Raw genomic sequence first — 16,705 nt, 5'->3', positions numbered from 1 at the left:
GCAAATACATTACATGAACCAATCGAGGTTTTTTGTTTACAATAATTAAGGGATTCGCTCGGGTAGATAGAGAGAAACTATTTCCTCTGGTGGGGTGGATCCAGAACAAGGGGGCGTCACCTTAATATTAGGGCCAGGCCGTTCGGGGGTGATGTCAGGAAGCACTTCTTCACACAGAGGGTCGTGGGAATCTGGAACTCTCTTCCCCTAAAAAGCTGTGGATGTTGGGGTTCAATTTGAGATTTGACTGAGATCTATAGGGGGTAAGGGTATCAATCTGTATGGATCAAATCACGTTGAGATACAGATCAGCTATGATCTCATCGAATGGTGGAACAGGCTTGAAAGGCTGAACGGCCTCCTCCTGTTCCAATGTAAGTGTGTAAAGAAGTCATTTGAAGCTCCCACTCATGGGTCCGTGTCCTGCCTGGCGTGGGACTTGGCCAAACAGCCTACGGGGGTCGCTGCTTCAAACCCTGGGCTCGTGTTTCGTTCCTGGATCTTAGCTGGGGGAGGAGTTGGGGGGCTAAAGCTAGACTTTCCGCCCGGCGGGGGAAATTACCCCCCACCCCCCCGAGCGCAGTCGGCGCTGGTCCGTGCCCCCGGGACGAAGGAGGAGCAAAGCGGCCGTTGTTCCCACTCCCAATCGCCGCTGTTCTCGCCAAGTTTAGTTTTGGGTGTGTGACCCCTTTAACCGGCTGCGCTGCCCGTTCACGTTTCTGCGCACGCCCGCTATTTCCATCGAAAGGCCACTGAGCGGCCCGCGGGGGCGCTCCAAACCACCGCACAGCTTAACAGGAACATCGCTGGTCACTGCCCAGCAAATCCTGCCAGTGGGTGAGTGAGTGTGTGCGGGAGTGTGAGTGTGTGCGGGAGTGTGTGTGTGTGCGGGAGTGTACGTGTACGGGTGTGTACGTGTACGGGTGTGAGTGTACGGGTGGGTGTGTGTGAGTGAGTGGGTGTGTGGGTGAGCGCGTGTGTGTGTGTGTGTGGGTGTGACTGTACGGGTGGGTGGGTGTGGGTGAGTATGTGAGCGGGTGTGTACGGGTGGGTGTGAGCGTGCGGGTGGGTGTGTGTACGGGTGTGTGTGAGTGTGAGCGGGTGTGACTGTACGAGTGGGTGTGTGTGTGAGCGGGTGTGACTGTACGGGTGTGTGTGTGTGTGAGTGAGTGTGAGCGGGTGTGACTGTACGGGTGTGTGTGTGTGTGTGTGTGCGGGTGTGACTGTACGGGTGTGTGTGAGCGGGTGTGACTGTACGGGTGGGTGTGTGTGTGAGTGAGTGTGAGCGAGTGTGACTGTACGGGTGTGTGTGTGAGTGTGAGCGGGTGTGAGTGTACGTGTGAGTGTGTGCGGGGGTGTGAGTGTGTGCGGGTGTGAGTGAGTGAGTGTGAGCGGGTGTGACTGTACGGGTGGGTGTGTGCGGGTGTGTGAGTGAGTGTGTGTGGGTGTGACTGTACGGGTGTGTGTGTGTGCGAGGGTGTGGGTGTGTGTGCGAGCGGGGGTGTGTGTGTGCGAGCGGGGGTGTGTGTGTGTGAGCGGGGGTGTGAGTGGGTGGGTGGGTGTGAGCGGGTGGGTGTGTGAGCGGGTGCGTGTGTGTACGGGTGTATGTGAGTGTGAGCAGGTGTGACTGTACGGGTGTGTGTGTGTGAGCGGGTGTGACTGTACGGGTGGGTGAGTGTGAGCAGGTGTGACTGTACGGGTGGGTGAGTGTGAGCGGGTGTGACTGTACGGGTGGGTGAGTGTGAGCGGGTGTGACTGTACGGGCGTGTGTGTGTGTGAGCGGGTGTGACTGTACGGGTGGGTGAGTGTGTGAGCGGGTGTGACTACGGGTGTGTGTGTGTGTGAGTGAGTGTGAGCGGGTGTGACTGTAAGGATGGGTGAGTGCGTGAGTGAGTGTGAGCGGGTGGGTGTGTGCGGGTGTGTGAGTGAGTGTGTGTGGGTGTGACTGTACGGGTGGGTGAGTGTGTGAGTGAGTGTGAGCGGGTGTGACTGTACGGGTGGGTGAGTGTGTGAGTGAGTGTGAGCGGGTGTGACTGTACTGGTGGGTGTGTGTGTGAGCGGGTGTGATTGTACGTGGGTGAGTGTGAGCGGGTGTGACTGTACGGGTGGGTGAGTGTGAGCGGGTGTGACTGTACGGGTGGGTGAGTGTGTGAGTGAGTGTGTGTGGGTGTGACTGTACGGGTGGGTGTGTGAGTGAGTGTGAGCGGGTGTGACTGTACGGGTGGGTGAGTGTGTGAGTGAGTGTGAGCGGGTGTGACTGTACTGGTGGGTGTGTGTGTGAGCGGGTGTGACTGTACGGGTGGGTGAGTGTGAGCGGGTGTGACTGTACGGGTGGGTGAGTGTGAGCGGGTGTGACTGTACGGGTGGGTGTGTGAGTGAGCGGGTGTGACTGTACGGGTGGGTGAGTGTGAGCGGGTGTGACTGTACGGGTGGGTGAGTGTGAGCGGGTGTGACTGTACGGGTGGGTGAGTGTGAGCGGGTGTGACTGTACGGGTGGGTGAGTGTGAGTGGGTACGAGGGACTGTGAGTGGGCGTGGGCAGCAGCTGACGCCCCTCCCGGCGATTACTCCGCCAACACTCGCTGCCCAGACTCCCGTGAGGTGGCAGAGCGCACCGCTCCCTGTGGAACTTCCCTGGGCAGAAGGTCAGCACCCCCAGGGGAGGAGAGGAGAAAAATTAAAACAAAATAAGTTACCCACTAAGTAGAACAGTAGTTTAGCAGCAGCTACCTGCAGCTGATATTCCCTGTTCAGTATGTAACGTTATTCATTGAATTTGTTTGATGTGGGGATGAGAAAACTGCTTCCACTTTCTCAGTGCAGTCACTAAATTAACGCCTGCCTTTCCTTTTCCTGCAGATTTTCTTTCAGAATTTCCATAAAGTGCCATGCGATGTCTTCAGTACTTTAATCCACATTCAGGTAGGTTTCCCCAAGCGAACACAGCGTTTAATCTGCTCCCAGTCACAGTCACAGCTGTAGGCAGTCGGAGAGTATTTCAGCCCCACTGCTGACATTGACCAACAAAAGCACGTGCCAGTTCGGGAAAATGACGTTGAATTTACAGAACAGAGGCAGGCCATTTGTCCCACAGGTCCATGGCAATATAAGTGCTCCCGCTCTGAAACTGCTATCGCTCCACTCCTGCGATGGTTTGGCTCTAATTGTGCTCCCACTGTGGTGCTGCCGTATACCTGGGGCTGTGTTTCCTGCTCACTCATCGCCAGTGACTGGAATGTCTAGCCCCACACATCAGAACATAAGAAATAGGAGCAGGAGTCAGCCATTCGGCCCCTCGAGCCTGCTCCGCCATTCAGTAAGATCATGGCTGATCTTCGACCTCAACTCCACTTTCCCACCCGATCCCCGTATCTCTTGAATCCCCGAGAACCCAAAAATCTATCGCTCTCAGCCTTGAATATGCTCAGCGATTCAGCCTCCACAGCCCTCTGGGGCAGTGTATTACAAAGATTCACCACCCTCAGAGTGGTGAGATTCCTCCTCATCTCAGTCTTAAATAGCCGACCCCTTATCCTGAGCCTATGCCCTCTAGTTCGAGACTCTCCAGCCCGGGGAAACAACCTCTCAGCATCTAAACATAGAAACATAGAAAATAGGTGCAGGAGCTGGCCATTTAGCCCTTCGAGCCTGCACCACCATTCAATAAGATCATGGCTGATCATTCCCTCAGTATCCCTTTCCTGCTTTCTCTTCATACTCCTTGATCCCTTTAGCCATAAGGGCCACTTCTAACTCCCTCTTGAATATATCCAATGAACTGGCATCAGATACAACTCTCTGCGGTAGGGAATTCCACAGGTTCACCACTCTCTGAGTGAAGAAGCTTCTCCTCATCTCAGTCCTAAATGGCCTTCCCCTTATCCTTAGGATTGACCCCTGGTTCTGGACTTCCCCAACATCGGGAACATTCTTCCTGCATCTAACCTGTCCAGTCCCGTCAGAATTTTATATGTTTCTATGAGATCCCTTCTCATTCTTCTAAATTCCAGTGAACACAGGCCCAGTCGATCCAGGCTTTCTTCATATGTCAGTCCTGCCATCCCGGGAATCAGTCTGGTGAACCTTCGCTGCACTCCCTCAATAGCAAGAATGTCCTTCCTCAGATTAGGAGACCAAAACTGCACACAATACTCAAGGTGTGGTCTACCCTGTCAATCTCCCTCAGAATCTTACATATTTCAAAGAGCTCAGCTCTATGTGAAAGGTCTAAGGGGCAGTCTTGGTGGAGTTCCTCATGTGAGTGGGCCCATGACAGACAACTACCCCTAATTTGACAACCTCGCTCCCAGGCCGATTGTTAAACCCCGCCCTAGTCCAGGGGACTGAGGCTGATTGTAACACCCCTGGTTCAGTTGTATATCACGCAATAAATCTGGCAACAGGGCCTTGACGAGGGTGCACAGGAGACTTCCTCGAATGCTGCCAGGGATGACGGACTTCAGTTGTGTGAAGAGACTGGAGAAACTGGAATTTCCCTCCTTAGAGCAGAGAAGGTTAAAGGGAAGATTTAATAGAACTGATCGAAACACAGCGAGTTCTTCTGATCTGGAGCGCGCTGCCTGAAAGGGCGATGGAAGCAGATTCAGTAACAACTTTCGAAAGAGAATTAGATACTGTACTTAAAAAGGAAAAAGTTTGCAGCGTTATGGGAACCGAGCTGGGGGAGTGGGACTTTCAAAGAGCCGAACAGGCACGCTGGGCCGAATGGCCTTTTGTGCTGTAAGATTCTGTGACTTGTACATTCTTGTAATGTCTGGATGAAATGTAACTCCATTTCATATGTGAACGTCAAAAGGAGAAACAGGTGAAATACCTGATCATCTACATATTTATAATCTTCTGTGTTTGCGTTATAAATTGCTATATCCACATTTATAATGGGAATTTCCTATGTAAACTTGTCACGCTGTAATTACACCCTCCTGCCAGTGATGGCGCTAATTTCCATTTCTCAGCTCCCCAGCCTGTACTCTAGAGAAACCGCTGTGCTCCAGCCAGCTCTGCTTCCCAAATTTCTGTGCCTTTTTGTTATTTCATCATACATAATGATATTAAACATTTTGCAAAAAATAGGGTTGGAATTTCTAAATTTAAAATGGTGACTGAATTATGTGGGCACATCTCGGGCGGGTTATAACCGGGCCTCGGGAATATCTGCTCTTTATTACCTGCGTGCAACCTCGCAGGAGATCATCACGTGGAACCGCACGTTCTTTTTGCGTGTGAGCATTTCCGAGTGTGTGTGGTGAGATTAGAGATTCTGCTTTGTTGCATATCGGATGGAGAGCTGAGTATCGGCAGAACTTTCGCACCGAGTGTGGGATCCTCCTCATGGATCTTTCCCTGTTTTCTCCCTGTTTTTAAAGGTGTTAAATTCACACTCGCTTCGAGCTGATTCCATGATAGGTGTTTTCAAGGTGAGTGTTTTCACGGCGATTGATGCCTTGTATGTTTCAGGTGCAGTATAAATTTTTATCAAAGTGTCTGGGGGCCGAGATTCCTCCCAGGGAGCGGGAGGGGGGGGGTGGCTACCGGCTCCCGTGAAATTGCGCCAGAGTTAGCGGAGGCGTGAATCCAGGAGTCCCGCGCCCCGCTGCGAGCGTCCCGGGTCACTGAGCCTCCGGAGGTGACGTCATCAACTCCGTTTCCACCGCGCGCCGGATATTGGGCAGCGCCCCGTGAGGCCACCGCGGGCATTGCCTCGCGCATGGCAAACCGGGCCGCACACCCATCGCGGGGGCGGGAGTTAAAGGGGCGGTGCGCTGCGCGCTGCAATCGCTTGTTTTTTTAAACCGCTTACCGCTCGGGCCGTGGTCCGAGGCTTTCGAGGGGTCCGGCCCGCCATCGTGCAGCCCAGCGCGCCATCGCAGTGCCAGGCTACGATCGCAGCCCCCCCACATCCTCGGTGGCCCAGAGGAGGTCATCAAAGGGTCTGCGGAGCCTGCAGCATCCCTTCTTTTTAACGGAAGGAGAGGGGCGTTGAAACGCGTCACTCGCCGCGGACGTGTAACGCTCCTCAATGCGCCCAGGTAGCGCCCCGAGAGGAAGTGAAGCGCGCAACGATCTGCTGCACTTCCTGTGAGGGGCGGTAAACCCACTTCCTGTGAGGGGCGGTAAACCCACTTCCTGTGAGGGGCGGTAAACCCACTTCCTGTGAGGGGCGGTGAACGCACTTCCTGTGAGGGGCGGTAAACCCACTTCCTGTGAGGGGCGGTGAACGCACTTCCTGTGAGGGGCGGTGAACGCACTTCCTGTGAGGGGCGGTGAACGCACTTCCTGTGAGGGGCGGTGAACCCACTTCCTGTGAGGGGCGGTGAACGCACTTCCTGTGAGGGGCAGTAATCCCACTTCCTGTGAGCGGCTGGCGGTAAGCCCACTTCCTGTGAGCGGCTGGCGGTAAGCCCACTTCCTGTGAGCGGCTGGCGGTAAGCCCACTTCCTGTGAGGGGCGGTAAACCCACTTCCTGTGAGCGGCTGGCGGTAAGCCCAATTTCGTTTCTGAGGCGGGACTTCTGCGGGAAGGTTCCCGCCCCCAACCGGGGCGATACACAATTTCTAGGCCTCTGTATTTTTGGAAATCTCCAGTGGAAATATTAAAGGGGCAGTGAAGCCCTCGGTAACAGTGCAAAAGAAATCGCGTAAGAATTAAAAGGGTACGGGGAAAGGACAGCGAGCTGGCACAGGTACGATGGGCAGATTGGACTTCACACCGTGCTGTCAAATTCTACGGCTATCTCTTACAGCGCAGTGCGGCAGAAAGTGAAAATAGCTATTGCGCTAAAGGTCTTTTATATAAAATAAAAAGCAGACAATGGCGGTAATAAGCCGCAGATCTATCAATGCCTGAAATAGGAACGACGGGCTCGGAAGACAACACCTGCATTTATATAGTGCTTTTCACGACCTCTGGACGTCGCCAAAGCGCTTCACAGCCAATGAAGTGCTTTTGAAGTGTAGTCACTGTTGTAATGTGGAGCTGAGTGCAGACTTCCTCCAGAACTGCGCCCAGAATGCCAACCTGTCTTCTCTCTTTACAGACGGGGTCGAGCCTGCTACCGATCTCTTGGCATTCTCGGTTTTTAATTTCACATCCCCAGTTTTTGGCTCTGGACGATTTGTCTGATTTATTTTCTCGGCCAGTGACACGGTTGAATCTGGTTGCCGGTGATTCGATTCACCCAGTGGTCAGAATTAGCCGGTGCTTGCCGTACCGGACTCTCCGATTGTTCCGCTCACCTGGTTAAGTTGGCAGTTCGAGCCGAGCCGAGCTTGTGCTCTGCCGTGAAGGTTTGGGACCAAGTCAGTATAACAGGAGGAGCGGCAGTACTGAGAGCAGCTGGTATTAAAGACACATGTTCGACAGCTGTAGGTGCTGCCTGGCTGAACTTTCAAGAGGACGGGAAACGTCAGGAAAGTAGCAAACCGGTGGGATTCCGGGATGAAGCTGATTGGTGCAATGAAAGAAAGAAAGACTTGCATTTATGTAGCGCCTTCCACAACCTCTAGACATCTCAAACCGCTTTGCACCCAATGAAGTACTTTTTGAAGTGTAGTCACTGTTGTAATGTGGGAAACGCGGTAAGCCAATTTGCGCACAGCAAGCTCCCACAAATAGCGATGTGATAATGACCAGTTGATTGAGGGATAAGAAACATAGAAAATAGGTGCAGGAGTAGGCCATTCGGCCCTTCTAGCCTGCACCGCCATTCAATGAGTTCATGGCTGAACATGCAACTTCAGTACCTCATTCCTGCTTTCTCACCATACCCCTTGATCCCCCGAGTAGTAAGGACTTCATCTAACTCCTTTTTGAATATATTTAGTGAATTGGCCTCAACAACTTTCTGTGGTAGAGAATTCCACAGGTTCACCACTCTCTGGGTGAAGAAGTTTCTCCTCATCTCGGTCCTAAATGGCTTACCCCTTATCCTTAGACTGTGACCCCTGATTCTGGACTTCCCCAACATTGGGAACATTCTTCCTGCATCCAACCTGTCTAAACCCGTCAGAATTTTAAATGTTTCTATGAGGTTCCCTCTCATTCTTCTGAACTCCAGTGAATGCTAGCCCAGTTGATCCAGTCTTTCTTGATAGGTCAGTCCCGCCATCCCAGGACACTGGGGAGAACTCCCCTGCTCTTCTTCGAAATAGTGCCATGGGATTTTTTACGTACACCTGAGAGAGCAGACGGGGCCTCGGTTTAACGTCTCATCCGAAAGACAGCCCCCCTGACAGTGCAGCGCTCCCTCAGCACTGCACTGGAGTGTCAGCCTAGATTTATGTGCTCAGTTTCCTGTAGTGGGACTTGAACCCACAACCTCCTGACTCTGAGGCAAGAGTGCTGCTCACTGAGCCACGGCTGACACTTGATGATGATGATGATGATGGATGGGAAATGCACAGAGGCTTCCAGCATCATAGGAGAGATGTTACAAGCTCACAGGGAGCAACTCTCAAGGGAATGCCAACAATGGCGGACAGGAAAAGACCCTCTGGTCTGTCTAGCCTCTCCCACGTAACAGCGATGCCTTGTGTGTCACAGTACATACATTCCCCACCCCACCCGGAACCATGTGATCTCCTGGGAGAGGCGAACAGTCAGATATTTAAAACCCAGGCCAATTAGAGGGGAAATAGCTGGAAAATTCCTCTCCGATTCCCTTAGGTGAATGAAACAAGTCAGCAGATCACTCCAGCCCTGATTGATGTTACACAGTGCAGGACTTATTCTTACAGGGCTTGACAGGGTAGATGCAGGGAGGTTGTTTCTCCGGGCTGGGGAGTCGAGAACCAGGGGTCACAGTCTCAGGATAAGGGGTCGGCCATTTAGGACTGAGATGAGGAGAAACTTCTTCACTTAGAGGGGGGTGAATCTTTGGAATTCTCTGCCCCAGAGGGCTGTGGAGGCTCAGTCTTTATTCAAGACAGAGATCGATAGATTTTTGGATATTAAGGGAATCGAGGGATATGGGGATAGTGCAGGAAAGTGGAGTTAAGGTAGAAGATCAGCCATGATCTTATTGAATGGTGGAGCAGGCTCGAGGGACCGAATGGCCGACTCCGGCTCCTAATTCTTAAGTTCTTATGTTCTTAAGTGCCTGCCTCTTGTATAAGGTGATCTCCGCCCCAGCCAGAAACAGGTCCAGCTCTCATTGGAAGGAATTCAGCGAATCCACTGCTCGAGGTGGCAGACTGTTCCAGAGGCCCACTGCTCTCTGGGAAAAGAACCACCTCCTGACATCTAACCTCAATCTGTCCTTGTACAACTTGAGACTGTGACCCCGGTCCTCCCTGACTTGTTTAATCGGAACAAACTGCAATACAATCTATTCCCTTCATTATCTTGCAAACTTCAATCAGATCACCCATCGTCCAAGCGTCCCAGCTCTTGCATAAACATAGAAACATAGAAAATGTTTCGAGCCTGCACCACCATTCAATAAGATCATGGCTGATCATTCCCTCAGTACCCCTTTCCTGCTTTTTCTTCATACCCCTTGATCCCCTTAGCCGTAAGGGCCATATCTAACTCCCTCTTGAATATATCCAATGAACTGGCATCAACAACTCTCTGCGGCAGGGAATTCCACAGGTTAACCACTCTCTGAGTGTAGAGTTTATCCTCATCTCAGTCCTAAATGGCCTACCCCTTATCCTAAGACTATGTCCCCTGGTTCTGGACTTCCTTAACATTGGGAACATTCTACCCGCATCTAACCTGTCCAGTCCCGTCAGAATCTTATCCGTTTCAATGAGATCCCCTCTCATCCTTCTAAACTCCAGTGTATAAAGGCCCAGTTGATCCAGTCTCTCCTCATATGTCAGTCCTGCCATCCCGGGAATCAGTCTGGTGAACCTTCACTGCACTCCCTCAATAGCAAGAACGTCCTTTCTCAGATTAGGAGACCAAAACTGAACACAATTTTCCAGGTGAGGCCTCACTAAGGCCCTGTACAACTGCAGTAAGACCTCCCTGCTCCCATACTCAAATCCCCTCGCTATGAAGGCCAGCATGCCATTTGCTGCCTTCTCCGCCTGCTGTACCTGTATGCCAACTTTCAATGACTGATGAACCATGACACCCAGGTCTCATTGCACCTCCCCTTTTCCTAATCTGCAGCCATTCAGATAATATTCTGTCTTCGTGTTTTTTGCCCCCAAAGTGGATAACCTCACATTTATCCACATTATACTGCATCTGCCATGCATTTGCCCACTCACCTAACCTGTCCAAGTCACCCTGCAGCCTCTTAGCGTCCTCCTCACAGCTCACACCGCCATCCAGTTTAGTGTCATCTGCAAACTTGGAGATATTACACTCAATTCCTTCGTCCAAATCATTGATGTATATTGTAAAGAGCTGGAGTCCCAGCACTGAGCCCTGCGGCACTCCACTAGTCACCGCCCGCCATTCTGAAAAGGACCTGTTTATCCCGACTCTCTGCTTCCTGTCTGCCAACCAATTCTCTATCCACGTCAGTATATTACCCCCAATACCATGTGCTTTGATTTTGCACACGCATCTCTTGTGTGGGACCTTGTCAAAACCCAAATACACCACATCCACTGGTTCTCCCTTGTCCACTCTACTAGTTACATCCTCAAAGAATTCCAGAAGATTTGTCAAGCATGATTTCCCCTTCATAAATCCATGCTGACTTGGACCAATCCTATCACTGCTTTCCAAATGCGCTGCTATTTCATCCTTAATAATTGATTCCAACATTTTCCCCACTACTGATGTCAGGCTAATTACCCGCTTTCTCTCTCTCTCTCTCTCTCCCTTTTTAAAAAGTGGTGTTACATTAGCTACCCTCCAGTCCATAGGAACTTATCCAGAGTCGATAGACTGTTGGAAAATGATCACCAATGCATCCACTATTTCTAGGGCCACTTCCTTAAGTACTCTGGGATGCAGACGATCAGGCCCCGGGGATTCATCGGCCTTCAATCCCATCAATTTCCCTAACACAATTTCCTGCCTAAGAAATAGGAGCAGGAGTCGGCCATTTGGCCCCTCGAGCCTGCTCCGCCATTCAATAAGATCATGGCTGATCGGATCTTGGCCTCAACTCCACTTCCCGACCCGCTCCCCATAACCCTTGAATCCCTCCACTCTTTGAACCTATCTTGGTAACGAATGTTGCATTTCCATCACTACTGCACGGGAGGGAGTGTCTGCCTCGATTTCTGTGCTCAAGGCTCTGGACTTTGACTGGAATCCACAACCATCTGACTCAGAGGTGAGGATGCTTCCACTGAGCCAAGGTCCACCCCTAAATAATGATTGCGTTCCTTTAGAGCTCCTTATCACTTCCAAACACCTGAAACAGCGTCACACAATAGATTACTCAAGGGTTGCAAAGACGTAAGCAACCATGGCAACCATTTTGGTCGCAGCAACATCCCATAAACAACAACTTTGTCTTGTTTTGGGGGCAAGGCCTACCTGGTTAGACCAAGCTTTTAGTCACCTCTTCTGACATCTCTGAACTTGGCTCGATGTCGAATTGTAACTGATGACACACCTGTGAAGCACCCTGGGACATTTTCTGATGTTAACGGCGCTATATAAATGCAAGTTGTTGGTGTTTGAGGCAGGAATGTTGGCCAGGACAGAGAACTACCTGAATCATGTTGTGGGATCCTTACCGTGCACCCAGACTGTGAGGGGCGCGGAGGGGGGGTGGGCAAGCCTGTGTTTTATTGTTTTATCCACATGCTGCCCCCGCGCCCCCAGTCAATGATCCCGTTAAGTCGCGCGGTCATGTAGCGCTCTGGAGGTTCCGTGCAGGCCACTTGCTGGCTTCAGAATGGAAAAACGTGCGAGCGGATATTTGAATGGGCGCGCTGCACCGTGCAGCCTCTGGCAACAGGCCCTCAATCTAGCACAGCCACAGAGGAACTTGACAAACTGTTACCCCACTGATCCAGCAATCAGTTTTGTGAACTGTGTAATAACTTCTCTTGCAGCTGGACATCGGCACTGTCTATGAGCTTCCAGGTATGTGATGTTACTGTCAATCTGTACAATATGAACTTCAGCTCTGAAAGGTGTCAGAGAGGGACTCACTCAGGGCGAAAAAGGGTTAAATTATAAGAACATAAGAAATAGGAGCAGGAGTAGACCATACGGCCCCTCGAGCCTGCTCCGCCATTTAATACGATCATGGCTGATCCGATCATGGACTCAGCTCCACTTCCCCACCCGCTCCCCATAACCCCTTATCCCCTTATCATTTAAGAAACTGTCTATTTCTGTCATAAATTTATTTAATGTCCCAGCCTCCACAGCTCTCTGAGGCAGCGAATTCCACAGGTTCACAACCCTCTGAGAGAAGAAATTCCTCCTCATCTCAGTTTTAAATGGGTGGTCCCTTATTCTAACATCATGCCCTCTAGTTCTAGTCTCCCCCATCAGTGGAAACATCCTCTCTGCATCCACCTTGTCAAGCCCCCTCATAATCTTATATGTTTCGATAAGATCACCTCCCATTCTTCTGAATTTCAATGAGGCCCAACCTACTCAACCTTTCCTCATAAGTCAACCCCCTCATCCCTGGACTCAACCGAGTGAACCTTCTCTGAACTGCCTCCAAAGCAAGTATATCCTTTCGTAAATATGGAAACCAAAACTGCACGCAGTATTCCAGGTGTGGCCTCGTCAATATCTTAAATAGCTGTAGCAAGACTTCCCTGCTTTTATACTCTATCCCCTTTGTAATAAAGGCCAAGATACCATTGGCCTTCCTGATCACTTGCTGTACCTGCATACTATCCTTTTGTGTTTCATGCACAAGTACCCCCAGGTCCCGCTGTACTGCGACACGTTGCAATCTTTCTCCATTTGCACGACCTCACACTTTCCAACATTATACTCCACCTGCCAAATTTTTGCCCTCTCACTTAGCCTGTCTATGTCCTTTTGCAGATTTTGCTGATCCGATCATGGACTCAGCTCCACTTCCCCACCCGCTCCCCATAACCCCTTATCCCCTTATTGCTTTTCCTCCCATCTTTGTATCGTCAGCAAACTTGGCTACGTTACACTCAGTCCCTTCTTCCAAGTCGTTAATATAGACTGTATGGGGACAGGTTGCATAGAATGGACTTTTATACCCTTGAATATAGAAAATTAAGGGGTGATCTAAATGAGGTGTGTAAGACGATTAAAGGATTTGATAAGGTAGATGTAATGTATTTGCTTCATGGGTTCTTTGCTTAAGACTTTATAGCAACACATTACTATTAAGAACTAGTTGGTTTATTAACAAAGGTTTAACAATCACACGACACATTACCAGTTCATCCACCAGGCTCACAACCACCTGCCTCATCGTGGATCCCCCGAACCCAACTGGCTGGGGTTTAGAAACATAGAAACATAGAAAATAGGTGCAGGAGCAGGCCATTCAGCCCTTCTAGCCTGCACCGCCATTCAATGAGTTCATGGCTGAACATGAAACTTCAGTACCCCCTTCCTGCTTTCTCGCCATAACCCTTGATCCCCCGAGTAGTAAGGACTTCATCTAACTCCCTTTTGAATATATTTAGTGAATTGGCCTCAACTACTTTCTGTGGTAGAGAATTCCACAGGTTCACCACTCTCTGGGTGAAGAAGTTTCTCCTCATCTCGGTCCTAAATGGCTTACCCCTTATCCTCAGACTGTGACCCCTGGTTCTGGACTTCCCCAACATTGGGAACATTCTTTCTGCATCTAACCTGTCTAAACCCGTCAGAATTTTAAACGTTTCTATGAGGTCCCCTCTCATTCTTCTGAACTCCAGTGAATACAAGCCCAGTTGATCCAATCTTTCTTGATAGGTCAGTCCCGCCATCCCGGGAATCAGTCTGGTGAACCTTCGCTGCACTCCCTCAATAGCAAGAATGTCCTTCCTCAAGTTAGGAGACCAAAACTGTACACAATACTCCAGGTGTGGCCTCACCAAGGCCCTGTACAACTGTAGCAACACCTCCCTGCCCCTGTATTCAAATCCCCTCGCTATGAAGGCCAACATGCCATTTGCTTTCTTAACCGCCTGCTGTACCTGCATGCCAACCTTCAATGACTGATGTACCATGACACCCAGGTCTCGTTGCACCTTCCCTTTTCCTAATCTGTCACCATTCAGATAATAGTCTGTCTCTCTGTTTTTACCACCAAAGTGGATAACCTCACATTTATCCACATTATACTTCATCTGCCATGCATTTGCCCACTCACCTAACCTATCCAAGTCACTCTGCAGCCTAATAGCATCCTCCTCGCAGCTCACACTGCCACCCAACTTAGTATCATCCGCAAATTTGGAGATACTGCATTTAATCCCCTCGTCTAAATCATTAATGTACAATGTAAACAGCTGGGGCCCCAGCACAGAACCTTGCGGCACTCCACTAGTCACTGCCTGCCATTCTGAAAAGTACCCGTTTACTCCTACTCTTTGCTTCCTGTCTGACAACCAGTTCTCAATCCACGTCAGCACACTACCCCCAATCCCATGTGCTTTAACTTTGCACATTAATCTCTTGTGTGGGACCTTGTCGAAAGCCTTCTGAAAGTCCAAATATACCACATCAACTGGTTTTCCTTTGTCCACTTTACTGGAAACATCCTCAAAAAATTCCAGAAGATTTGTCAAGCATGATTTCCCTTTCACAAATCCATGCTGACTTGGACCTATCATGTCACTATTTTCCAGATGCACTGCTATGGCATCCTTAATAATTGATTCCATCATTTTACCCACTACTGAGGTCAGGCTGACCGGTCTATCATTCCCTGTTTTCTCTCTCCCTCCTTTTTTAAAAAGTGGGGTTACATTGGCTACCCTCCACTCCATAGGAACTGATCCAGAGTCAATGGAATGTTGGAAAATGACTGTCAATGCATCCGCTATTTCCAAGGCCACCTCCTTAAGTACTCTAGGATGCAGTCCATCAGGCCCTGGGGATTTATCGGCCTTCAATCCCATCAATTTCCCCAACACAATTTCCCGACTAATAAAGATTTCCCTCAGTTCCCCTTCCTTACTAGACCCTCTGACCCCTTTTATATCCGGAAGGTTGTTTGTATCCTCCTTAGTGAATACCGAACCAAAGTACTTGTTCAATTGGTCCGCCATTTCTTTGTTCCCCGTTATGACTTCCCCTAATTCTGACTGCAGGGGACCTACGTTTGTCTTCACCAACCTTTTTCTCTTTACATACCTATAGAAACTTTTGCAATCCGCCTTAATGTTCCCTGCAAGCTTCTTCTCGTACTCCATTTTCCCTGCCCTAATCAAACCCTTTGTCCTCCTCTGCTGAGTTCTAAATTTCTCCCAGTCCCCAGGTTCGCTGCTATTTCTGGCCAATTTGTATGCCACTTCCTTGGCTTTAATACTATCCCTGATTTCCCTAGATAGCCACGGTTGAGCCACCTTCCCCTTTTTATTTTTACGCCAGACAGGAATGTACAATTGTTGTACTTCATCCATGCGGTCTCTAAATGTCTGCCATTGCCCATCCACAGTCAACCCCCTAAGTATCATTCGCCAATCTATCCTAGCCAATTCACGCCTCATACCTTCAAAGTTACCCTTCTTTAAGTTCTGGACCATGGTCTCTGAAATTACTGTTTCATTCTCCATCCTAATGCAGAATTCCACCATATTATGGTCACTCTTCCCCAAGGGGCCTCGCACAATGAGATTGCTAATTAATCCTCTCTCATTACACAACACCCAGTCTAAGATGGCCTCCCCCCTAGTTGGTTCCTCGACATATTGGTCTAGAAAACCATCCCTTATGCACTCCAGGAAATCCTCCTCCACCGTATTGCTTCCAGTTTGGCTAGCCCAATCTATGTGCATATTAAAGTCACCCATTATAACTGCTACACCTTTATTGCATGCACCCCTAATTTCCTGTTTGATGCCCTCCCCAACATCCCTATTACTGTTTGGAGGTCTGTACACAACTCCTACTAACGTTTTTTGCCCTTTGGTGTTCTGCAGCTCTACCCATATAGATTCCACATCATCCAAGCTAATGTCTTTCCTAACTATTGCATTAATCTCCTCTTTAACCAGCAATGCTACCCCACCTCCTTTTCCTTTTATTCTATCCTTTCTGAATGTTGAATACCCCTGAATGTTGAGTTCCCAGCCCTGATCATCCTGGAGCCACGTCTCCGTAATCCCAATCACATCATATTTGTTAACATCTATTTGCACAATTAATTCATCCACCTTATTGCGGATACTCCTTGCATTAAGACACAAAGCCTTCAGGCTTGTTTTATTAACACCCTTTGTCCTTTTAGAATTTTGCTGTACAGTGGCCCTTTTTGTTCTTTGCCTTGGGTTTCTCTGCCCTCCACTTTTCCTCATCTCCTTTCTGTCTTTTGCTTTTGTCTCCTTTTTGTTTCCCTCTGTCTCCCTGCATTGGTTCCCATCCCCCTGCCATATTAGTTTAACTCCTCCCCAACAGCACTAGCAAACACTCCCCCGAGGACATTGGTTCCAGTCCTGCCCAGGTGCAGACCGTCCGGTTTGTACTGGTCCCACCTCCCCCAGAACCGGTCCCAATGCCCCAGGAATTTGAATCCCTCCCTGCTGCACCACTGCTCAAGCCACGTATTCATCTGCGCTATCCTGCGATTCCTACTCTGACTATCACGTGGCACTGGTAGCAATCCCGAG

General features: G+C 49.9%; 1 protein-coding gene across 1 annotated transcript in view; it reads left to right on the top strand.

Moving 5' to 3' along the window:
- Positions 1-16,705, top strand: part of LOC139234651 (myoferlin-like) — a 183,475-nt gene that overhangs the window by 22,605 nt on the left and 144,165 nt on the right. The window contains exons 8-10 of the mRNA XM_070865333.1: positions 2,859-2,921; positions 5,387-5,437; positions 11,993-12,023. Of these exons, the coding sequence (XP_070721434.1) occupies positions 2,859-2,921; positions 5,387-5,437; positions 11,993-12,023 (145 nt within the window). The remainder of the gene's footprint in view (positions 1-2,858; positions 2,922-5,386; positions 5,438-11,992; positions 12,024-16,705) is intronic.

The sequence above is a fragment of the Pristiophorus japonicus genome, chromosome 22 (genome assembly GCF_044704955.1).
Source record: "Pristiophorus japonicus isolate sPriJap1 chromosome 22, sPriJap1.hap1, whole genome shotgun sequence".
Lineage (NCBI taxonomy): Eukaryota > Metazoa > Chordata > Chondrichthyes > Pristiophoridae > Pristiophorus > Pristiophorus japonicus.
This window is presented reverse-complemented; position numbering and strand designations above follow the sequence as displayed.